This window comes from Eublepharis macularius, chromosome 14, assembly GCF_028583425.1.
Source record: "Eublepharis macularius isolate TG4126 chromosome 14, MPM_Emac_v1.0, whole genome shotgun sequence".
Lineage (NCBI taxonomy): Eukaryota > Metazoa > Chordata > Lepidosauria > Squamata > Eublepharidae > Eublepharis > Eublepharis macularius.
In genome coordinates this window covers 60476083-60500654 of record NC_072803.1, presented here as the reverse complement: position 1 = coordinate 60500654, position 24572 = coordinate 60476083, and the positions used below count along the sequence as shown (strand labels likewise).

Sequence of the window (24572 nt, the reverse complement as noted above, 5' to 3'; positions counted from 1 at the left end):
TCTGTAATGTTATTAACTTTGTGGATTGTAATCATTTAATCTTTCAGTCTTCTGAACTGTAAATATGTTTTGTATGTCGAAAGGATTTCTTTAATAAAAATCGTATTTTCCTTTAAAAAGATATTTTTACCTAAAACGATAACAGATTTCAAATGTTGGTACCAGACTGGTTGCATTGGTGATGGAGGTGCTTTCCGTAGTCAAGGGGCTACTTCAGAAAAGTGCATGTCTTTGGCCATCTACTTCATGTGGGGCAGAAACAGCACAGAAGGTTTTAATTGTCGGGCAAGGTTTTGGGGGACAAACGGTCCCTTAAGCACCTTGATTCCAGACAATATATGACTTATAAAGGTAATGCCCACCACTATCAGTTGTGCCTCAAAGTGAGTTAGTACTCTGTACTACTTTAAGAATCGGCAAGGTAAATTCTCTTTAAGTGTGGCCCAATCCTATCTTTTTCTTGTACTGGGAAGAGAGATTTGCTTTAAAGAACCCCAAATCATAGAGTAAATTTTTCAAATTTTTGTTTATTTTGCATAGAATTTAACTGATTTGCAGTCTTGATTCTGATCTGGATACTTATAGACTATTTTGGAAGATACTGGGAATCAGGGCTTTTTTTCCTGGAAAAAGAGGTGGTGGAACTCAGTGGGTTGCCCTTGGAGAAAATGGTCACGTGGCCAGTGGCCCCGCCCCCTGATCTCCAGACAGAGGGGAGTTGAGATTGCCCTCCGCGCCGCTCGGCACACTCCCCTCTGCCTGGAGATCAGGGGGCGGGGCCACTGGCCATGTGACCATTTTCAAGAGGTTCTGGAACTCCATTCCACCATGTTCCTGCTGAAAAAAAACCCTACTGGGAATAAGCAACTTGGCAAATTGTGCTGGAAATACCTGAAAGCTACAAGGGAGAGACATGCAGAGTCATTTTTCACATCATCCAATCTCAGCAGACACAGAATTGCCGCAAATGATGCCATTAAAGAGAAAGTGAGTCCTGAGTTTCCCTAAGTATATCTGCGCCATATATGCATTTTCAGAGGTTTGTCTGTCACCCAGCCCTGTTAGACAGGGCTACACTTAAATGCCTGAAAAGGCCCTCCGATATAGAAAGACACCGACCCCCTCCCCTGATCTGGGTTGGCAGTGCTTGCATGTTTTCTCAGTGATCGTGAGGGCTAGTATCTTGATTTTTTTTAAAAAAAGAACACGTCAGTGGTCACAAGACAGTGCTGCCTTTGTAAGTAGCTACTGCAGCCCAAACACAAAGCAAAAGAGCCTTTGTAAAAGAGAAAGCAGCCAGGTGTGTGTTGCGTATCCTCCACGATTCTTTTCCAGTTTAGCCTGCCAAAGCAGACCTCTGCTGTGCTTGGATCCTGACTTTGTACTGGCTGGTTATTTCCCCATTGTGTCTAGCCTCTTACTCTTGGATAAAGGTTTGGCCATCATTTTAACAACCCTGAGTTGTGATGAAATAGGAAACAGAGTTTCCTGAGGATATGCGTTTGTCTTTGATCCCACACTCCGTTCATCTCCTGTGAAAAAGTTGCCTGCCTGCACAGCCTCTTTTTTTTCAAAAGAAAAGCTAGTGCTCTGTCATGTTTAGAAATGATAAAATTAGGTGATGTTTTTGTGGCATGTTCTTGCACACATGCACCGTGAACATGCATGGTTTTCGTTTACCTCCAAGAGAGAACATGATCTCTTAAAACAGATACACTTTGAAAAAAACAAATACCCTTTGTAAACTGCTGAGCTATCCCAGCTTCCATGAAGAAGCTTACCTGTTTCTTGTGGGCTCAGAACTGGAATTGGGGGGCAGGTTACAAGTCTCCTTGTTGTTGTTGTCAGAGGGTTAGATCCTGTGGCCATCTCCCACCGAGACTTTCTCCAACAGAGAAAGACTTTTCCCAGTGGAGGAATTTGACAGAAGGGAGTTGTAGGATCCAAACTGCAGATATATGATAATGGGAAATTATGCCCTTAAGGCTTGGGGGGTTGGCCTTTGGATCCTAGTTTTTATGCTGGCTTATGCATTCTGCATATGCAGGCTTGGGTGATATACATATATACATGCTGGAGTTCTACAAGCAGGCCAAAATGGTCCATATTATTATTATTATTATTATTATTATTATTACTACTACTACTACTACTACTACTACTACTACTACTACTACTACTACTACAACAATAAAAGTCGTCCTTCGGGACAACTTAATGCCTACTCAGAGCGGTTTACAAAGGGTGTTGTTATTATCCCCACAACAACAATCCCCCTGTGAGGTGGGTGGGACTGAGAGAGCTCTGAGAGAGCTGTGACTGACCCGAGGTCACCCAGCTGGCTTCAAGCAGAGGAGTGGGGAATCAAACCCGGCTCTCCAGATTAGAGTCCTGCACTCTTAACCACTACACCAAACTGGCTTGAATTCTATTTCTTTTTCTTTTTAAAGCAAGTTTCTAATTCTGATGGTTGCATAAAATAGTTGTAGGAATGAAGATGAATGATGAAATAATGCCTGATAAATGGTCAGAAGCCAGAAGGGCTGGGTGTAGCACTTCAGATCAGTGCCCCTGCCCACAGTTATCAGAACTCAAATCGTTTTTATGCTGTTGTTTTGTAACTGTGGTACATTTAGGTCTCTTTGCTGCTTGTTTTTATTTTATTTATAGACCACCTTTCTCACCAAGATGGCGAGACCCAAGACCAATTACACAGAGCAAGTCAATATACTCAACAACTAGGATATTCAATAAACAAAATACAATATGATCAACAGCTAGGACACACCGCGAACAAATACAATAGGGTATGGGTTGCAGAAATTTGAAAACAAGCATAAATCCAAACCCAGAGATGAAAGTGTAAGTAATTAAACATGGCGTCTTTAATGAAGCGGAAACAACCGCTGGCCCGCTCACCTGCCCACGTGGCATCCTGTGCGCCTGGAGAGTGGCTGGCTGGCTGCCCAGCCCTCCCAGCCTCTTGTGCACCAGTGGTGATGTCACTCCCGAAGTGACATCATCACGCTAGGGCCAGGAGTATATGTGCGTGCCATGCACACACATGAAAGAATTTAAAAATAAGCGGCAGAGCCCCATTCAGTTGGGTGGGGGTGTGATCTGGTGACCCTAGTGTGGAGAGAGTTCAGTGTAAAGAAAAATGTTTTTTAAAAGCCTTGTTACATTGTTGTGCATGGTGGGAAGGGAGGGGTGCAAATTCCCAGCAATGGAAGCGCTAGCTGGAAAAAGGGTCTTTGAATTCCAGCCTTTGCCTGTTGCTGCATGGGCTTGTGCTGGGAGCTCATGTTGCATAATGACTGGGAAGCCCGCAGCAGATCCAATACAGCTTTTGCCACAATCTCATTAATTGGCCCAGGCAACTCCCCCCTCCCATAATTGCTAGGTACCCCTATCCTCCTGGTTGCTAGGTCCTCTTATCCTCCTGGTTGCTAGGTCCTCTTATCCTCCTGGTTGCTAGGTCCCCTTATCCTCCTAGCAGGAGGGGGAGACCTAGCGCCCACCTTCCACGCGCACATGCTCCCGGGATGATGTCACTTCTAGGAAGTGACATCATTGTGCAGGGGCTGGGAGTGCACACTCGCATCACAGCGGTCTGATTTGGGCCCCAAACAATGTATAATTCACTTATGGCATTCAAAGCCCCAGGATACAATGATGGCTATAGACTTGGGCGACTTTAAAAGGAGAGCAGAGGACAGGACCAAAAAGAGGCATGCCTCTGAATACTAAACAGTTGTTGAGGGACAACAAACAGAGCATTTGCTTGGCCACTGTGGAAATCAGGATCCTGGTTTAGGTGTGCCTCCAAGTTGGATCCAGCAGATCATATAGAGCCAGATAGCTGGTTCTCACAAAGAACAGGATAAGGGGAAGAAGAAAAAAAGTCTCAGCAGAAGTCTTTGCCCTGTACTTACTTGATAGTACTAGTTAATCTGAAGTGTAAATCTTAAATCCTGTCGGTCAGGATTTAAGGATCCCAGGCTCCCCAGTGAATTGTCTGAAAAAAGTACTTCCCATCGTAAATCTACTGACAGTCAACCTCACAGGGTACCTAGAACAATGAGAGAGGGAGAATTTTTTTTCTTTCAGTTTCTTTCTCTGATAGGATGAAATTAATTCGCTGCCCAGGTAATATTAACCCAATTGAGAGGTTGCAAGTTCAGGGTGCCTCTCTTCAGTTAGTATCATGAAATTACTGTTTTTCCTCCATTAGAGTTGTGGTGGTGTATGTGTGTTTCGGTGTGTCCTTGGGTTGTGTAAGCAAAGCCCTTAAGGGGCAGCAGCGGAAACAGCAGGGCTACATTAGGATGTATGCCTACGCTTTTGAAGCCTATGTTGCGAGGAAGTGATGGTGATAGCCACAGGCCATAGCTGTGATTGTTGGTCCTGAACAGCAGGCAGATTTCCCTTACTGTTTTCCAGCTCTGCATTTAAGTTAATATGGATGAGCTCACAGCTTAGTACAGAGGGGAAGGTCTTCTTATTCAAGAATCTTCCTGTTATCTATGAGTGACATCTTGTAGTTCTGGAGAGAGAAGTCCCAAAAGCAAAATCGCAATTTGGCAAGCTCCAACAAATGGCAGTTACACGAAAAGACTGTCCTTTATCTCCAAGTTAGCATTTATCATATAACACTTTAGAGGTCAAACAGTATCTCAGCAATCCATAAATAGCCATTTGGGATAGGCCAGTGTTGTTGTCCTTCCATGTGGCAGATTTTATTCATTTAGAAAATGTAAATATTACCTCTCCAGAGTGCTTCTTGAGGGGGTTCACAAAAGTAAAAACATTACAATAAAATCAGTGGGAAAAATTCAGCAGCCCAAAACAATATCCACAATATCCACTGTAACTCACTCTACGCTGGGCTACCCCTGGGCCTGATCCGGAAACTACAACTGGTCCAGAATGCGGCGGCACGGGTCCTGACTGGTATATCCTACCAGCCACATATCACACCTGTCCTGCGCCAGCTGCACTGGCTTCCGGTTGAATTCCGAATCAGGTTCAAAGTGTTGGTTCTTACCTTTAAAGCCCTGAGCGGGTTGGGACCGGCATATCTTCGGGACCGCCTCTCCCTGTATGTTCCCCGGAGATTGCTTCGATCAGCGAATAAATATTTACTTGTGGTCCCCGGCCCTAAGGAAGCCCGCCTCGCTTCAACCAGGGCCAGGGCCTTTTCAGTCCTGGCCCCAGCCTGGTGGAACGCTCTGTCAATGGAAACCCGGGCCCAGCGGGACATATTATCATTCTGCTGGGCCTGTAAGACAGAGCTGTTCCGCCAGGCTTGGTGATTGAAGGGGGCGGTGCCATGTCGGCCTCCCACCTTTGGGGTGGGGAAGGTTCTCCCCACCACTGCACCTTGTTAATTTGTTTTATTATTTGTATATTGATTTTAGTTTTTGTTTTTATCGATTTTAACTGTTCACCGCCCAGAGCCCCTGGGGATGGGCGGTATATAAATTGAAAAAATAAATAAAAATAAATAAATAAAACAGTCCTGAAGCTAGAAGCATAAAATAGCTTTACAAGATGAAATCTCTCAGTTAAAAACATGGATAAAATGAAATATTTTGAGCTGGTGCCTAAAAGGCTTTAAAGTAGGTGCCAGGCAAGACTCAAGGGGGGGGAGCAATACTGAAGGTGAGGTGCCACCACCAAAAAGCCCTATCTCTGGTCACGACCCACCTTACCTCTGCAGGGGGGCCATGGAAAGCAAGGTGGTGGTGGTGGTGGTTGAAGGCGGAGGAGACTGAGGTGCTTAAGTCCATGGCAGAGTGAGGATTTGAACCTGGTTCTCCCAGAGCTTAGTCTGATACTAACCACAACACCACACTGGCTGTCTTGAAACTGGCTCTGTCTTGATGGCACATTTCTTCCTGGAAGTGAACAAGAAAAGGCACCACGTGGTAACAGCAAATGCAAAAAACTGCGGTAATATCAAAGTCAAGGTACTGAAAACACTTAAGCAATTATATACAAAACCTTTATGACTAGTGACACACAATAAGGGATCACACAACACAGTCACAAGTTCTCCAAACAGTTCAATAACGTGACAACGGACAATTCTTCCTTCAGTCTCTTGAGGGGATCCCAGAAGCCGCAGGCAGGCGGGGAAGCCAACTCCCTGGCTGAAGATCCTCCAGTGGAGAGACAAGACGTGCTGTGAGAAGGTCGCAGCTATCAACAGCTCAACAGGGCGCAAGCTGGACTCCTGTTTCGGTGTTTGAACGAGTATCTGGGTTACCCATTTGGAATTTGAGAGGAGAATTTTGCCCTTGTGGAATTTGTCTTGGGAATCAATTATGAATATGTTTGCTGGTAGTCAACACTCTTGAAAAAGCAACACCGAAACAGGAAGGAAGAATTGTCCGTTGTCACGTTATTGAACTGTTCGGAGAACTTGTGACACTGTTGTGTGATCCCTTATTGTGTGTTACTAGTTATAAAGGTTTCGTATATAATCGCTTAAGTGTTTTCAGTACCTTGACTCTGATATTACCGCAGTAGGTTGTTTTTTTTGCGGTACATTGCTTTCTGGCAATGAAAACACACTATTCCTCCTTTCCTATTTAGTTCAGGAATGTTCTGCCTTGCAAGGCTGGCTTTAAACGGCTGAGTTTTCTCCGAGTTATCCCAAACTTTGTTTTTCTTTCTTTTTTTTTGAAAGTTTTTAAATTATTTTTTAATATCTAACATAAAAAAAACTACAAAAGACTACAAAAGTATAAGGGGGGAGGGGGAAAAAAGGGAAGGGAGGACTGGGAAAAGGGAAAATCAACATACAAACAACAAACACTACACTACAGGTCTTGTATTCCCTTCATGCTGCAATTTTTCTTAAAAGTTAACTTTCTAATATGCTATCAGATTGGTAGGTCTTATACAATACAGATTATATTCAGGATCAGGACTTCTTCCCCCCCCCCCTTGCGTCTCGGTCTCAATTCTCTCTGCGCAGCTGGAGCAGCTGCGCCCGCTCTTTCCAAACTTTGTTTTTCTTGATGGGGGGGCAAGTAGAGATTCTCCCCTTCTGTCTCAATCCATTAAAGTGGCAGCCTCGTCAACCATCTTTAACTTTTCATCTTCTCTCCTTCTCCTGCCATTTAACATTCAATAGAAGATGGGAGCGCTGTCATCTCGGTATGACACGTGTGTTGGGGGATGTCTTGTGGCTCTGCAGATAGCTTTATGATGTACGTTTGTAAAAGAGTGTCTAGTAGAGAAAGGAACAAACGGAGTAAGGTAGAAGATGGTAACAATAACCCAGAATAAACAGTCTGATTTATACAAGCAGAGGCAGAGACCAAGACGGACTGGGCAGGCTGAGAAGAATTGTTGTGGTCTTGCGTTGCTTTTAACCTGCCATTGTTGGTTCTACTCCAGGGCTTATAGTTATCTATGATGCAGCAAGATGTAGGCTGTCCCCAAAGGAATGTGCGTGTGTGCGCGTGTGGGTTTCTTTTCCAAGCGAGATTGGAATGTGGTGATCTAAAGAATTTGGCTCTCCTGTTTGGAACCGATACTCTCTGCAGAAGGAAGCAAGGGCAAAAAAGTTGGTTTTGAGATGGGTGGATATGGTATGGAGAGGCCGGTTACCAAGTTTAGGAGGGGGCAGCGGAGCCAAGCAAAGATGATCTCTGAAGCAGTGGACAGGCAGCTGTTTGGAGTTGTTCCCTGCTCCTCTGGCTAAATACACAAGGAAATCAGTTGCAGGCCTCAGGCTCCCTGACTTCTGCCTAACCCTCTCATTTCTCTCAACCCACATAGAAGGAAAAGCCCCATCCAAGACACCCTGCGTGAATTTGAATAGGAAGTCTGTCCTGGTCTTGGACACTGAAGGTACTAACATGAAGAAAGGTGCAGGATAAAGGGTATGAACCTAAGATCTGCTTACAATCTCACTGTGTGGCAAGGGGGTTAAAAATCCCTGATTGCTTTATGCTGAATTCTTGATGGAGGATTGCATTTTTCATGGAGAGGGTTTCCTCTATTCTGTATAGAATAGATCAAAGGATCATGGAAGGAGCCTAATAGACCATCTAGTTCAACTCCATGCAGGTAATGCTAAACTAAACCATCCTTTCCAGACAGTTGCCCAGCCTCTGTTTGAAGATCTCCAGCAAGGAAGACCCTACTGCCCAGGCAGGTCAGTTAAAATAACAGAATCACAGAGTTGGAAGGGGCCATACAGACCTTCTAGTCCAACCCCTTGCCCAATACAGGATGAGCCTAAAGCATCCCTGACAAATATTCATCCAGCCTCTTCTCGAAAACTGCCAGTGAAGGGGAGCTCACCCACCACCCTAGGCAGCTGATTCCACCTTTGAACTACTCTGACCGTGAAAAAGTTCTTCCTAATATCCAGCCGGTACCTTTCTGCATGTAATTTAAGCCCATTGCTTCAAGTCCTACCCTCTGCTGCCAACTGGAACAGCTGCTTGCCCTCCTCCAAATGACAGCCTTTCAAATACTTAAAGAGAGCAATCATGTCCCCCCTCAATCTCCTCTTCTGTAAACGAAACATTCCCAAGGCCCTCAGCCTTTCCTCGTAGGGCTCAGTCTCCAGACCCCTGATCATCCTCATCACTCTCTTCTGCACCCTCTCAATTTTGTCCACATCCTTTTTGACATGAGGCCTCCAGAACTGCACACGATACTCCAGGTGTGGCCTGACCAAGGCAGTATAGAGAGTGGCTATGACCTCCTGCGATTTCGATGCAGTGGCCCTTTTGATACAACCCAAGACTGAGTTTGCCTTTTTTGCCACCGCATCACACTGACTGCTCATATTTAGTTCACAGTCCACTCTTACCCCAAGATCCCTTTTTCATACACAGCTACCCAGAAATATATCCCCCATCCAGTATTTGTGCTTCCCATTTTTGTGGCCCAGATGTATGTAATACTGTGCACTTATCTATGTTGAATTGCATCCTGTTCACAACTGCCCACTTCTCCAGAGTATTCAGGTCTTGTTGCTGTGTTGTTTGCCAAGGACCCAGAAGAAAACCAAAGAATCGAGAACAGCAAGCTTCAAGGCCAGTAGCACCTTGAAGACCAGCACAATTTTCAGTTTTCAGGAGTCAAAGCTTTGACCCTCAAGAGTGCTTTGACTCTTGAAAGCTTATATCCTGAAAATCTTGTTGGTCGTCATGGTGCTACTGGACTTGAATCTTGCTGTTCTACTGCTGACCCACACGGCTAACCACGTGAAACTACCAAGAAGTAACTGTGACCTTGTATTGGCACTAGTAACTACTAGTGGTCCCTGGCTCCAGGGAGGCTCGACTGGCCTCGACCAGAGCCAGGGCGTTCTGGGTCCTGGCTTCAACCTGGTGGAACTCTCTGTCTGTAGATACTTGGGCCCACCAAGATCTTTTATCCTTTCGGCAGACCTGTAATACAGAGATATTCCGCCAGACATATGGTTGAAGCCGGTCTTGTGTCTATGTGGTGAGCTTCCCTACCGGTCTCCTGTGTAGGGGGGAGGGAGAACTGTATGAGTCATCATCTGACCAGAATGGCTGTTTCCTCCTTCCTTCCCTCTCTTCCCCCCTTCTCCCGTTCACTATCAGCAGGAGTGGATGATATGGACTGCTATCTTGGAAACTGTATTTTACTGTATTTTATGGTTGTTATCAGGGCTTTTTTTCAGCAGGAACGCAGTGGAACAGAGTTCCGGAACCTCTTGAAAATGGTCACATGGCTGGTGGCCCCACCCCCCGATCGCCAGACAGAGGGGAGTTGAGATTGCCCTCTGCACTGCCGAGTGGCGCGGAGGGCAATCTCAACTCCCCTCTGTCTGGCGATCGGGGGGCGGGGCCACCAGCCATGTGACCATTTTCTCCAAGGGCAACCCACTGAGTTCCACCACCTCTTTTCCCAGAAAAAAAGCCCTGATTGTTATGATTTTATTGTGATTTTAAATGTACTTATACTCTGCTGTAACCCGCCCTGAGCCCATACGTGGGGAGGGAGGGCTAGAAATCAAACAACAACAACAATAAACAACTGATCTAGAGTCTCACAAGACTTGCTTTCAGGCTGGAAGTTCATGCTAAACAAAACGGGGGAGCTTCCTTGTGCACATTGTGGAGGGTGCAGACAGAGTACCCATATTTTAAATAATACAATGTATTGGCTCAAAGCAGAGCTGTGATATTTATCCATCTCCCTTAGTCTCGCAAGACAGAGCCAGTGATCTAGAGCAGATCTGCAGGACTTGATGTCAAATATTGAGCTTATACTAAAACCTTCCAGAGAAGTCCTACCTATTGATGAAGCTGATGTTGTCACTCAAAGATTTCAGACTATGAGCTAGCAGGCCTTGAGATCATGGGGCATGCCCACCCCAGTGAGATAAAAAAGATGCTGCTGTGGGGAAATTGTCTTCCTAGATTTCCATGCTGTAGCTTTGCTGTTCCCTTGAAACTTTGGCAGCCCCCCCCCCCCCGCCACAGCCTCATCTTATGGTCTGAAAAGAGAACAAATAAGTTCACCTAGCCCCCCTCTCCACTTCAGTTTTGACGTAAGCATGGACCAAGCATGAGAGGAAGGTCGTAGCAGCAGGGCTTTTTTTCAGCAGGAACGCGGTGGAACGGAGTTCCGGCACCTCTTGAAAATGGTCACATGGCCGGTGCCCCCCCCCCTGATCTCCAGACAGAGGGGAGTTTAGATAGCCCTCCGCGCAGTGGTGCAGAGGGCTATCTAAACTCCCCTCTGTCTGGAGATCAGGGGGCAGGGCCACCGGCCATGTGACCATTTTTGCCAAGGGCAATTTAAACTTTAAAAAACTCCCCCCTTGTTCCAGCTGACCCAAAGTGATGTCATTGTGCGGTCTTGAGTTCCACCACTGAGTTCCACCACCTCTTTTCCCAGAAAAAAATCCCTGTGTAGCAGCATATAGCGATTCAGGAACTGGCTTGAGTTAGTTAATGGCTCTTCTCAATCATACAGTGCAGTTGGAGGAGATAGCTTTGGACATCTGGTCTTTCTGTTTAATTGTCCCTGCTGGCAAACCTTTTCCTTTCTGATTGAGGTTACATGATGTCTCACTGTGTACAGTTTACTGTATGTTCTGTGTTTGGTGTGTGGGGGGGAGCAGTTTTTCATCACAGCGGTACTCCTTGCTGAGCTTGTACCTCCACTCCATCAAGCTGTTTGCTGTCTGTTTATTCCAGGTGTTTACCCAGCTGACGATGTAGCTTTTGGGGGGGGGGGGGCTCCAGTCTCTATGGCGCCTCTCGCTCGATAAGAGAGCTTTAATGGGCTCGACAAGATCAAAAGCATTCTTCATGGCAAAATGATTAATCAGCTTAATTTTCTCCAAGTGGTTTTTCTGTTTCTTCCATAATTGTCGCCATTAAAGCATGGCAGGGATGACGAAATGCATAATCTGTGGGCACAAAGGGGAAGGGGGACTGAATCTCTATAATGCATTTAAAGTCTTAATTGTTTTATGGCCTTCAGGCATCTTTTCGGAGAACTTTTGCCTTGGTGTATAAACACTCTTTGTCTGTCTTGGATAGCTCCCAGTGGCAATTTAAGTAACCAAAATTGTTGCCCAAAGCATTCTGTAGTTGCACAGAAGTATGTACTTGGGCTGAAGAACAGCTCTCAGATCTCTGATTCCCCATCCTTTTCTGCGTACAGCACAAATTCCTTTCCCCTCCTAGAAGCTTATGCCCTAACTAGGCATGCTATGTGTTAGAATGTGGGTCTGTCCCACAGCTGTAAATCAAGGGAGGAGAGATGTGGAAAACTTAAAGCAGAGGAGTAGCGGGCAGGAAATAACCTCGGGCCCTCCTCCCTCTGCCCACTGTGGGTTACCCATGCAGCCTTCTTCCTAGCCGTGCCCCACTCTACAGTCTCACTCACCACTTCTATGCAATTTCACCCCTCCCCTTTAAAGGACCCCTATCCCCGTTTTAGAGCTGTGTGCAGCTTAGACCCATGTTCTAAGGCAAGATATGTCGCAATCAGTGGTTCCTTGGGGTAAGTTTAATTTTCTGTTTGCAGTACAGATAAGAGCATGTCTGAAGTTTGCAGCATCCTAGGTTCATTCAAGTGCATGTGCGGGGGGCAGGGGGAGTGACCAGTTCACAGAAATTAATGCAGAGGCAGACTTGCTTGTCCAGGTGGGTTGCATTTAGATGAAAGTGATGCATTAGGGCAAGGAGCGAAGTGACCGATAAAAGTTGCAGGATGACGCGTGGTGGGGGAAGCCATTTGGTCTGCTTTGGGAAAGTTCCTGAAGATATCCGTCTGCCCTGAGTGTGGAAATTCCAAAGGAAAAAATGAGTGGGTAGGCAGGCTAGATAAGGAAACTTTTTTTGTGCAATGCAGCGGAAAAGAGAGAGCCCCAGACAGCAGCTCTGTCTAAGCATTTGTGTGCTTGTGTGTGTGAGTGTGGGAGGGAGAATTTAATTCTGACAAAGGTACAGATAATTGGAAAGATAAGCGTCCTGCTGGATTGGACCAGTGGTCCATCCAACATCCCGTCCCTATAGTGCCCCTGGAAGACGAACAAGAGGATGCTGAGGACGAAGACTCCCTGTGCTGCTCCCCCCCCGCAAGTATCTGGTATCCAAAGATACATTGTCTCTAAATATGGACATTTCTTTAAGTCATCATGACTACCCATTGATGGACCTCTTTTCCTCCATGAGTTTTATCTAATCAGATTTTAATCTTAAAGCTATCGTCTACCACATTTTATAGCAGCGAGTTCTGGCTGGCATCTTCTGTCATTGGGTGACCTGGAGTTATAAGAAAGGGAGGAAAATGTCGATCTCCAATTTCTCCACGCCATACTTCACTTTCATAAACCTCTATCATGTTGTCCTCCTCCAACTCCCCAGTTGTCTTTTTCCCCCCTCAAACTAAAAATCCCCGAATTCGTTAGCTTTTTCTCAGAGCATTTTCTCCCCTGTTGCCAGGCTATCGATGTCTAAGAATGCAATTCAGAACTGAAGTAGGATAGGGCGATTGTGAGATTTTTTTAAAAAAATAGGCGTGACAAATAGCAGCACATTTGTCACATTCCGTGAGGAGGCAGCACAGTGAGGTAGAGGCAGCAATACAGGATGGGCTTGGCTGGCTCGCAGCTCCCAGTGGCAGAGGCAGCGATGGCCTTGCCTCTGGGCCCAGGTTGCTGCATGCCAAGGCCAAGTCAAGCAAGGACTTGGCTCAGATCCAGCCGGTGGCAAGACAGTCCCAGGAGAGGCTAGTATCCCGGGCCGGAGAAACCGAGTATCTTGAACCAGCCCTCTGTCAAAACAGAAGATAACTGAAGACACATGCTGGTCTCTTAATCTGAGACGCGTGTTTTTTCCTGAAACAAAAGTGTTCATCCTGGTATAAAGGACCCCAGCAGGGACACGGGAATACCCCTGTGGCATTTTGCTACCACATGTGGCAGGGAGTAGGCGCTCCTGGTTATTGATTCCAGATGTTTGGGAGACTGGAGGTGGGAAGGGCACTCTTGCCTCTGTGGTGGCACGCAAGTCTGGAACAAGGATGTCACATCATGCCATGCATCTTGACTGCAACAGCTGCCCGTTCTTGCTCTCTTCCTGTGAGAGTCCCCAAAAACTCAGAAGTGCTTGGGCTGCGTCCCACTCCCTGTAGCTTCATTCCGCCCCCCCCCCCCCCCGTTTTAGCACCGCATCTCATTAACTCCATTTTCCCCACACTGCTTCTCCTAACTAAGCCATACAGCTTTGTGTGCGTGCATGTGCACATGTGTGCACATATATGTGTGTGTGTATCCTGACCTGTCCTGAAGATTTAGGGCAGGGGTACTCTGCAGCTCACAGGCAGCCACATTTGCAGTTAGCAGCAACCAAAAAGGGCCACATTTACTTATTTATATTATTTATGTTTCGCCTTTCTCACTGAGACTCAAGGTGGATTACACAGTGTGCATCAGTACAGTCAATTCCAAAGACATTTCAATAAACATGTAATAGGGTACATGAGGGTGTGTGTGCATGCGCAAATTTGCAAAGATTTAAACCAGCAGAAATCCAATACGGAGTTCAAGAAATGCTATAACAGAGCATAAGCAGTTCTAAGACTGACATATTAAACAGCATAGGAACTACCCTGTAGGATCATACTTAACAGCAATAATAGTAAAGTCTATAGTCTATCATACTTACAGCAGTAGTAGTAAAGTCTGTAATCACTCCCTGTCCTTTTACTGATGCAACTTTTTGAGACTGCTTCCTTACCTTACAGCCCTCCTATCTGAGTAAAAAACGCTCTTGTGTAATTCAGTTTTGCATAGTTTGCGGAAAGCCAGGAGAGCGGGAGCTTTCCTGACCTCTTCAGGTAGGCTATTCCATAAAGTGGGGTCACCATAGAGAATGCACGTGTACGGGCGGCTGTCAATTTGCCTGTGTGCAAGGAGGCACCTACATAGGACACTGTTCAGATGGACAAAGCTGCCATGGTAGAACGTAGGGGGAGAGGTGGTCCTGGAGATATACTGGGCCAAGGCTGTGAAGAGCTTTGTATGTGATAGCCAATTCCTTGAATTGAGCCTGGTAACTGATGGGTGATCCAATGGAGTGACTGCAGAACGTGGAATAGCTTCCAGTAATAGCTGAGCTGCAGCATTCTGCACCAAAGGAAGTCTCCGAGTTAACTTTGAGGGGGAGACTTGTGTGCAGTACATCTACCCTGGCACAAAGCCCGGTTTCTTAGGAATCCGACTGCCAACCACAAGCCCCACCAGGCCAAGGCCTTGCCCACTTTCCTGAAACGTGGGGCAGATGCCCAGACTGGGCAGTGGTGTTCAGAAGCACCACAAGTGGCTCGTCAAAGGCCGCATGTGGTTCCTGAGCCAGTGAGTGAATATCACTGATTTAGGATACAGCTGACAAGCGAGACTGGCCAAAAGACTGCGCTACAGAAGTCCCTCGTTGAAGTCTTGGCTCTGCCATGAACTCTTCCTCAGCTCCGCACAGCTGCAGTATGGTGGATAATAAAGCTGGCCTACCTTACAAAGTTGATGTAAGGCTTGGAACAAGATTTTGGCTTCATTTAGACATGATAAACTTCAGTTGAACCAAACTTGGCATTGTCCAGCACAATCATAGTTTGTTTGCAGTCCTTGCGCGTGCCTCTTTTTCTTCCCCTCTCCTTTAGCATCAAGTGCTAGATTCGACACCTCCCTGTTTGATCAAACTGTAACATCTAAATGCAGGTGCCTGAGGGAAGTGAAGATTCTTGACTCCCTATGAACTGAGCATCTAACCCTCCTTTTAATCCCAGTTTTGAATCCCAGTTTTGAATCTCTGTTTGTAGGGAGTAAGACTCCAGCTTGCCTGATCTTCTTCTGCATTCGGATGTCCTAGTGGATTAGGACATGATCGAAATGGGGAAGTTTTCAGTTCTGCATACAGAGAGAGAGAAACAGGAGCACTGAGGGTGGTGCAGAAGCACTGCAGCCAAGATACCATGGCAGGCAAAGCCGTCTTTAACTGCAGTTTTTTTGTGACATCTGAATGCAGCGCATGTATACAAAGCATTTGAATGCACTATACAAATGCACAGTAATATCCTTCATGTTCTGCCCTCATGAAAAGGGGGCAATGTTAAAAATGGGACCTGCAGTGGGTTCTGTACGAGACAAAAGAAAAGTTGGGTTAGGTTGGGTTGGGTAGCTCTTGGAGCAGGGAGGAGGTAGTAAATGAAAATGTTAGTAGTAACCAGTAGACACTGCCCCACGTGAAGAACTGTAGCAGAAGGAGGCACTGGAGGGAGCAATTCCAGGCTACACCTGGAGCCTGCCTGCCTGCCTGCCGGCCAGCAGTGCCTTTGTCTGGCTCCCTCAGGTGGCAGCTGATGTTGTATGGTCACTGTGGCAGGGCAGGGGCTCAGTTCCTGGAATGATGGTGTGGAGCTTTACTATACAGATGGAACAATAGGGGATTCTTAAATTTTAATCAATGGCAGATGTGCTTAAAATGATATGCTTAAAAAAAAACCGTTTCTAACAAAAGATTTTTTGTTTAGAAAAAGGACTTCAAAGTTATAGTAGATTGGAGATGGGGGGGAAGGAGAAGAAAATATCAGATGGTAATAATTGAGAGTTAAGCTTCTTTCTCCGCCCGCCACTTTTCTTTTCCAGAAGCCCTTCAGAGGCCAGTAGCGTCCGAATTTGAGCCCCAAGGACTGAGTGAAGCTGCCCGCTGGAACTCCAAGGAAAATCTTCTTTCCAGCCCCGGTGAAAACGACCCCAACCTTTTTGTTGCCCTCTATGATTTTGTTGCAAGCGGGGACAACACTCTCAGTATCACTAAAGGTAAGAGCATGTACAAGTGGAAACCTTGGATCTGGAGTGTGAATTACCCTGAAAGCAATGGATAATTATTGTTTGTTTGTTGAAATGCCCCCCCTTTTATGAGCCCACATTAAATAATTTTTAAGTGTAAGATTATTTAATAAAATCTTAAACCTACCATCAGTAACAACACAATATCCCTCACCCCCAGTACACATTTTTTTTTTGAAAATTTTTTTTATTGGGTTAGGATCATATATTTACACATCACAATCAATTTTCCCATTTCCCAATTTCTAACCCCCTCCCTTTCCCCCCCCTTTTTTGTTGACTTCCAACAGTTTTCCAACCCTTTGTCCCTTTTCCCTTACTCTTTACATATTCCTCTATCTAATCAAATGTATATTCTCCTTTTATTCTAAGCAATACTTCTTTAACTATTTTTAATACTCTGTACCCATAATGGATAAACAATTTATCCCATAATTCCGTTTTCAAATATTTCTATATAACGTAAACTATATAAACTATATAAGCCATACAATCATATAAATCAACCAACTTAACTTATACTCTATATATTATTCATTCTCTCTTCTTCTTTCTGTTTTAGTTATATTTGTTTACATTAATATTTTATATATGATGTCAATCAATTTGACTCATATATACCTTCATAGTAACATATTCAATTTGGTACATTGTACAAAATCAGAAAGAAAATATTATTAGTTAGTCAAACCTTATAGTTAACCCTTATAATTAATTATTTTCTATCAATATTCTATTTATTATTCTATATATATCAATCTAATAACATAATTGCTTAGAGATTCATTTTTATGTCGTCTCCCCCCTGGTAAAGTCACCCCCCTCTACATTTTATTATCCTTCAATAGTTCTCAAACTGCCACAGTTCTCCTCCCACCTCCCATTTCTTCTCCAAATATTGCTTCAGCTTCTCCCAATCTGTGTTAAACTGTCCTGGGTCCAGATTTCTCAGTTTTCTTGTACCCCCAGTACACATTGAATCCCAAGAGCCTTTCTGAAAATAGAGGTTTTACACAGCTTTTTAATACCCTGGGAAGGAATTCTTCAGGTGGGCTTCCCTGGGACGGGAGTTCTAAAGGCAGGATGGAACAAATGAAAAGCATCTAAACAATATCGCCCCCACCCCCTGCCAGGCAGGCAGAGCAAAGTTGTTCATAAGGCCCCAAGAAGAGAGGAAAGGTAAGGAAAGAAGCCCTAGAGGGACACAGGAGTCTTCCGCTGGCCAAGAACACTGAGTGGGACTTGAAGTTCTGGAGGAGGAGGAGTGTCTCTTTAAAAGATTAAAGTTCTTACCCCAAGATTTAAAGCTAGATCAAATTTAATGTTTGTAGTTCATCTCAAGAGTCCAGCCTATAGTTTTAAAATGCCATGTATGGTTAAATATAAATTTTATTATGGTAGAAGCTGCTATTACAAATTGAAATTGGGTGCAGGTGGAGATCATGCAAGTTGTCATCGGAATGAATGATGGGAATATATAGTTTCAAATGGTATCTACATACATTCAATTAAAACGAAGCAAGCATCATTCAGTACAATAATTTCTCTTTGACAGAAGACCTTTTATTTGCTCTCAGAAACACAGCACTTTTTTGCTACAAAAACTGCTAAGGCAGCAGCCTTCTGATCGGTGCTGAGCTCAGAATCCAGTTTTTGAAAGGTTGCTGTAGAAAATAGAACCTTCTTTGGTTATTGCAATCTAGGGGTGTGCAGCGGGGAAATATTCAGTTTTCCCGCTTTGGGCTTACCTGAAGCAGGAAAATGATCTGGAATAACCCAAAACACGAGGTGGCAAGCTGCTTTGGGTTCAGGTTGTCGAAAATCGCTTCGGTATGCTTCGTAATTATTCGGAACATACCGAAGTGAGATTCCTACCTCCCCCCTGAGCCCCCCTTCCCCCAACCCCACTTACCTTTGGAAGGCCAGAGCAGGCGCCTCTGCCGCCACCGCGGCCAGCAGGGCGGCGGGGAAGGCTGCAGCCGAACCTCTGCCCCCCGTGCCGCTGCTTTGGCCTCTGTGGCGACTGGCAGGGCAACAGCGAACGCCAGTGCCTGCACTGCCCACACCGCCGCTTTGGCCTCTGTGGCAGCTGGCAGGGCAGCAGCAAACGCCGGTGTCTGCGCCACCCAAGCCACCGCAGAGGCCGAAGTGGCGGCGAGCAGGGCAGCAGCGAACGCTGGCGCCTGCGCCGGCTGCGCTGCCGCTTTGGCCTCTGGGAAGGCCACTGCTTCCACCACCAGAAGGATGCCCCAGGTAACTGGGGTGGTGATGGGAGGGTGGGCACCCTTTAAAAAGGCCCCAAAGCTTCCTGAAGCAATCCTAATTGCTTTGGGAAGCTTAGATTTGGTATTTCTGAATCAGGGCCATCATACTGGCCCCAATTCAGAAATACCAAATCTTTACGAATTGGGCCTGGTTCGGGTTTTTTTTCCGAACCGGGAACCCAAAGTGCACACCCGTACTTCAGTCCTCTGAATTCATCTGTGCAACCAAAGCGCTGTTGGATTGAGCTTGTTTCTCTTGCAGCTTTCAGACTACAAAGCATGCCTTGACCCAACCTCTTACAAAACCAAGTGCGTGTCTTTCTGGACATATGGTCCTTTTGCTTGACCTGCTTAATGCTTATGGGAAGCTGGTTGGCAGATATGTGATGGACAGTGCCATCCCGTGCAGAATTACTGCCGTCTAAGAATATTAGTTTCAGTGGGCTTAAACTGGAGAACATTGCAAACGTCCTCTAATAGTGGAATCCTAAGCAGAGTTACTCCAGTCTAAGCCCATTAATGGGCTTAGACTGGAGTAACTGTGCTTAGGATTCCACTGTATGACTCTTTATCAGGAGGCAGTTGCAAAGACCCATGCATCTGCCAGCTGTGCCTTAATAGTGTGTGTAGAGAAAAGTAACATTAAAGCATCTTGCCATTGTCCACATCATTGAAATTCACGCATGCTTTCCCTATGTGTGCACAGGCACATTTAGATGATTTGTTTTCCCTCTTTCCTTTAAACAGACCGTAAGTGGCTTAGAATAAAATCGATAAACACTAAAATACATTAAAACCACAAAAATAATAATTAATAACAGAGTAACAATTGCAGCGCACAAATCCAGAGAGGAAATAAGCATTTTTTGTCTCTGAGATTACATTTTTTCTGTTTTCTAACACTTTTAATAGTTATTGCTGTGGTCTGATTTTTGTAGTTTTCATTAGATATGGAAGGCTTGGGAAAGAAAAAATCAGGTTGAAAAAACCCTTCTCCTGGTTTTTTTTTTTTTTTTTTGTCTTTCAGCACTTTTTCTGGTTTTCCAACGGAAGAGTTGGAAACTTCAGGGGGCTTGTGTATTTGCACACACACTCACAAGCTCCAATTAACTATTTTCTCTTTTAAAATGAGTGAGATACAGGGTTAGAACACTTAAATGTATAACATGTAGATTCTTATATAAAACATCCTACAGTATTTGCTGCTACAGACCAGCAGTCCCCAACCTTTTTGAGCCTGTGGGTGCCTTTGGAATTCTGACGCAAGGTGGAGTGAACAACCACAAAATGGCAGCCACACAAATTTCAGGAAGTGAGGATATGCATAAGTCTAATAGTAACTCTTCAACATTTTAGGCAGAAGCTCTGCTTTCTAAGTTGCTTTTTAAAATGAACATACTGTTTTAAAATATTTTCTTACATACGCACCGCTTACCTTCAGTCATGCAGTGAAGATCCTTTGCTGTAGTGGCAGCTGCTGCCAAAGCAACATTTAAAAAAAATCTGCCCAGAGAATCATCTCTTCCGTGGCCATTGAAAAATCCTGCTGGATAAAAGCCCCAACTGGCCCTGTCCACTTTCTAAAAACACTTGGCAGGCCCAAGAAAAGGTATTGGTGGGTACCGTGGCGGGAGGCCCTGCTGTAGTTGTATGCATTTTCAAGACTCATGTGTGACTTTTGTTTGCAGTTAATTTGCAATGGTGTGTACAATGACAAGCTATCAAAGAGTTTAGTTTTCTCAATGCTATAAAGTTTAACTCATTATCCAAATATGCTACAACAACCCAAAATGCTGCTTGAATGACATTTTTCTTGTTGTCTTAACCTGTTGTGACTGTGTATGAGATTGTTTCTGTCTAATACGCTTCCTTTTGTTTGCTACAACATTTATCTTTTCTATTTTTAGCTATTGTTTTTTCCTGCTTCTCAGATGCATGTGCTTCAGAGATACATGTGCTAAGGTAGCATAGGCTACAGCAGTTTGCAGCTCTCTCTTTAGTGTTGTTCTTTAGTGATGCAGTTTTTCTTGTAGGATTAGATGTCAAATTTATGGTATGTGGCCATAGGCCTTTTACTTACAGCTCTCAAATTTTAAAAATTCTAAAATTATATCTGGCAATAAAAATTCACATCCAGACACAGAAATTACATTTCATTTCAACACACTGCTTTTTAAAGAACCACATTTGCTCTAATTTTTCTTGTAGAATTCAAAGGAGTGTACACTTTTGCATTTCATAAATATGCCAAATAGCACAGTTAAGTATGATGAGCAAGTTATAAATGATGCATTTTATGTTGTTAAAGCAGTGAAGTAAGTTTAGATTTGATAAGAAAGGAAGTATTCCATATACTGCCAACGCTTCGTCATCTAGCCCTTGATTATCCAGAACTCTCCGTTAACTATCATTGTCCAGAGGGTGAGCTCCTCCTGTTCACCCACTGTACCCCTGCACCTGCAGGCATGTACCCCACTCGTGCCTTGCCAGCCTGTCACTTGATGCCTCCAGCTGTTTGCTGAGCTGCTAACATCTGGTGTTGTCAGCGGACAAACTCAGGTATCTCCTTCCAGCTCAGCCTACCTTGTGCTATTGCAGACCACCTCTGCCAGGGGGCTCTTAGACAGCTGGCCTGCCTTCCTGCCTGCTACAGAAGGTGGGGGGGAGGGGAAGGGTCCCATTAGGTGCGGGGGGGGGGCTGCCACCAAAGCATTCCCAAGGCTTGGTGGCTGCAGATTCTTCTGGATAGGAGGTGGGGCAGTGCAATAAGCTCGAAAATCCAGCACATTTCGTGAACTGGCAACCGCTGTTGCTTTTGAGTGCCAGATAACAAAGGTTTTACTGTATTCCCCCTACACTTGTTCTCACCACAAGAAAAACCTGGAAAAATGTTTTCTCCCCATGGCTGCAAAATCTCCAGAAATTGTACTTCTCTAGTTTTAATGTATTAGTTTTATTGTCATTCTGATTCCTTGTATGTTGCATTGGAAATGTACCTGTAGGCACACAAAGAAATATTGATTATGACCTTTTCTTTAATGGGCAGGTGAAAAACTTCGTGTCTTGGGCTACAATCATAATGGAGAATGGTGTGAAGCCCAAACCAAGAATGGTCAAGGCTGGGTTCCAAGCAATTACATTACCCCTGTGAACAGCTTGGAGAAGCACTCTTGGTACCATGGGCCGGTTTCACGGAATGCTGCCGAGTACCTCCTCAGCAGTGGAATCAACGGCAGCTTTCTGGTGCGGGAGAGCGAGAGCAGCCCAGGGCAGAGATCAATCTCCCTGCGGTACGAGGGAAGGGTTTACCACTACAGGATAAACACTGCATCTGATGGGAAGGTGAGCACTGAACCCTTGCTGGCTTTCAACTAATAAGCTGAAGCTCCAGCCCAAACAAGCTTTTATCCTCTTGCCACACATATCTGTGTGTTGCTAGCTGGGTCAAATAAGGCCAAATTCATCATCCAAACTTAATTTATGTTTTCACTGTGTGCTGGAACACATTTTAAAGAATATATATACAACAAAGGCCTAGATCCTGTTGACGGAGGCTGGTATGACTGCGCCGCAAGCTGTCTACATATTTTTAGCCTTCCTTTTCTGCATGGGGCTCAGGGTGCCATTCATGGTTCTCCCCACCCTCATTGTAACCCACAACAACCCTGTGAGGTAGAGCAAGCTCCCCATTACACACTGCTGTGTGGTAGTCACCCTATCTTTTAAATAAACAGAGCTCTACAGTTCAACATCTAAAGGCAGATTATGCAAATGAAACCATTCTCCCTCAGCATTGAGAATGTGGATTTTTAAAAATATAATGTGCATTTTTACAGAACCTGGGAGCGTTTGTCTTTCGCTTTTTGCGGTGTAGGATTTCTGTAGTCCCCCTCTCTAGTGAATCAGATCCTCTTTCTGCACCGTGAAGTTAACAGTGTTGCTTTCCAGACTGATTAGCAGCAGACAGGCAAATGCTTGGGACCCAGTGCCACCATAGACATAAGTCAGCATACTCTACGGGACATTAGCTGCAAGATGTCCCACCATGTGTCGCCTGTTGAAGCTTTGCTGCTGGGGGTGTGGGGTAAGAGGGGTGGCTGGGTTGTACCCCAGCAGTGCCATTTATTCCGGGGAACACTCAAGCAGTGCTAAGGTAATCAGTTTAGATTTGCGCTAAGCAGGTTAATAGCTTCCCTTTCCCCAGAGCTGTTGTAATCGGCGTTTCTGAGAATAGATACTGACAAGGAGAATTCATTAAAGCAAACAGCCAGTGGCCTACCTTGAGAAATATATCTATAAAATAACAAGAAAGGAAGGCGAAGGGAACAGTGGTAGGATAATGAGGCTTACTGCAAGCAAATGAGCCTGTTTCTTGTGTTCAGGGCTGCATCATTCAGAATGGCCCTGTGTGTCCGTGTGTGTAGTCTGTCTGTGTTTAGCTGGAGGGGAGAAGGAGCAGGCAGAGCTAAAGGCTGGGTCCCTTGACTCCTACGGTCTGGGCACTTGGGGCATTTCTGACAGATGTATTGTTAGCTTGCCTGCAGAATCCACAAGTTAGGCTGAATAACGTACATCAGTGTAGATCAAGATGAGTAGTGGTGTTAGTCTGTAGAGAAGAGAAAAGAGTCCAGTAGCACCTATTAGACTAACAACATTTGTGGCAGGATAGGAGCTTTCGTGAGCCACAGCTCGCTTAGTCTGTAGAGAAGAGAAAAAAGTCCAGTAGCACCTATTAGACTAACAACATTTGTGGCAGGGTAGGAGCTTTCGTGAGCAACAGCTCACTTCTTCAGATACAGCTAGAATGTGAGTCCATCTGTCTTTATATCTTGGTCAGTGGAGTGATTACAGAAGCTGAATGATGATAGTTGGTGAATGACAGAGGCAGGCATGATAGAGACTGCTGAATTGCAACTGATAATGAAGCTCAAGACTATGCATCCATCTGGACTAAATCGAGACCTAGGCTTCCTGTCTCATTGCTGATTTCTCCACACCCACTACCCCTCTCCATACCCCACCCTATCCAATCACGCCTGCTATTATCATTCGGCTTCTGTAATCACTCCGCTGTCCAAGATATAAGGACAGATGGTCTCACATTCTAGCTGTATCTGAAGAAGTGAGCTGTGGCTCTTGAAAGCTCATACCCTACCACAAATTTTGTTAGTCTTATAGGTGCTACTGAACTCGTACATCATCATGGCACTGAAAGAAAAATGTGGGGAGAGATTGTGGAACAGCTTCCACAGCTTTTTATGGAAGGTACTCCTTGTATGTTAGCAACAATTATTTCACATTGAGCTTTCAGGGGTCATGGCCAACTTTGACAGTTTGATATGTGATGGAAAATCATACTGGGAAACCTTATGGGGTGGGGTGGGGGTGGGGGTCAAGGCTTGGCGTAAATTACACTTTGGCTAAGACTCATAGTATGATTTGCACCAAGCCTTGACTCTCCTGCCCCCAAACTGCTCCATAAAATTTTCCAGCACAATTTTCTATCAGGCAAAGTGGGGTGTGACCCACAAAAGCTCATATTGAAATAAATGTAGTTGGTCCTGGACTTCTGTTTTGTTATAACAGACTCGTGGCGGCTGTTCTTTTGCAAACTACTTGTACAGCCACAGCTGTTAACTGAGGTGTATACAGGTTGGGGGTCCATGAGGAATCCCATTGGAAGCAACGAGTTAGGAGGCACCCCCTGCCCTTCTCTCAGTCCAAACCTCTCCCTCTCTGGAGCTGCAGCAGAACAATTTCTCCGCCTCCCTCCTTCCCCTTCCTCCCTGAACTGAGAGCGGGACCACAAGTGACGCCTGACACAGGTTGGACACTTGTCAGCTTCCCTCAAGTTTTGACGGGAAATGTAGGCAGCTTGGGGGAATGTTGAACAAGTGACAGTTGAAAAGTCCATTGGACAGAGTCGGAGAGCCAAGCTT

The 24572-nt window shown here is 45.1% G+C and overlaps 1 protein-coding gene across 2 annotated transcripts in view; it reads left to right on the top strand.

Moving 5' to 3' along the window:
- Positions 1–24572, top strand: part of ABL1 (ABL proto-oncogene 1, non-receptor tyrosine kinase) — a 194332-nt gene that overhangs the window by 126558 nt on the left and 43202 nt on the right. For both annotated transcript variants that reach the window (XM_054997578.1, XM_054997579.1), the window contains exons 2-3: positions 16166–16339; positions 21680–21975. In XM_054997578.1, the coding sequence (XP_054853553.1) occupies positions 16166–16339; positions 21680–21975 (470 nt within the window). The remainder of the gene's footprint in view (positions 1–16165; positions 16340–21679; positions 21976–24572) is intronic.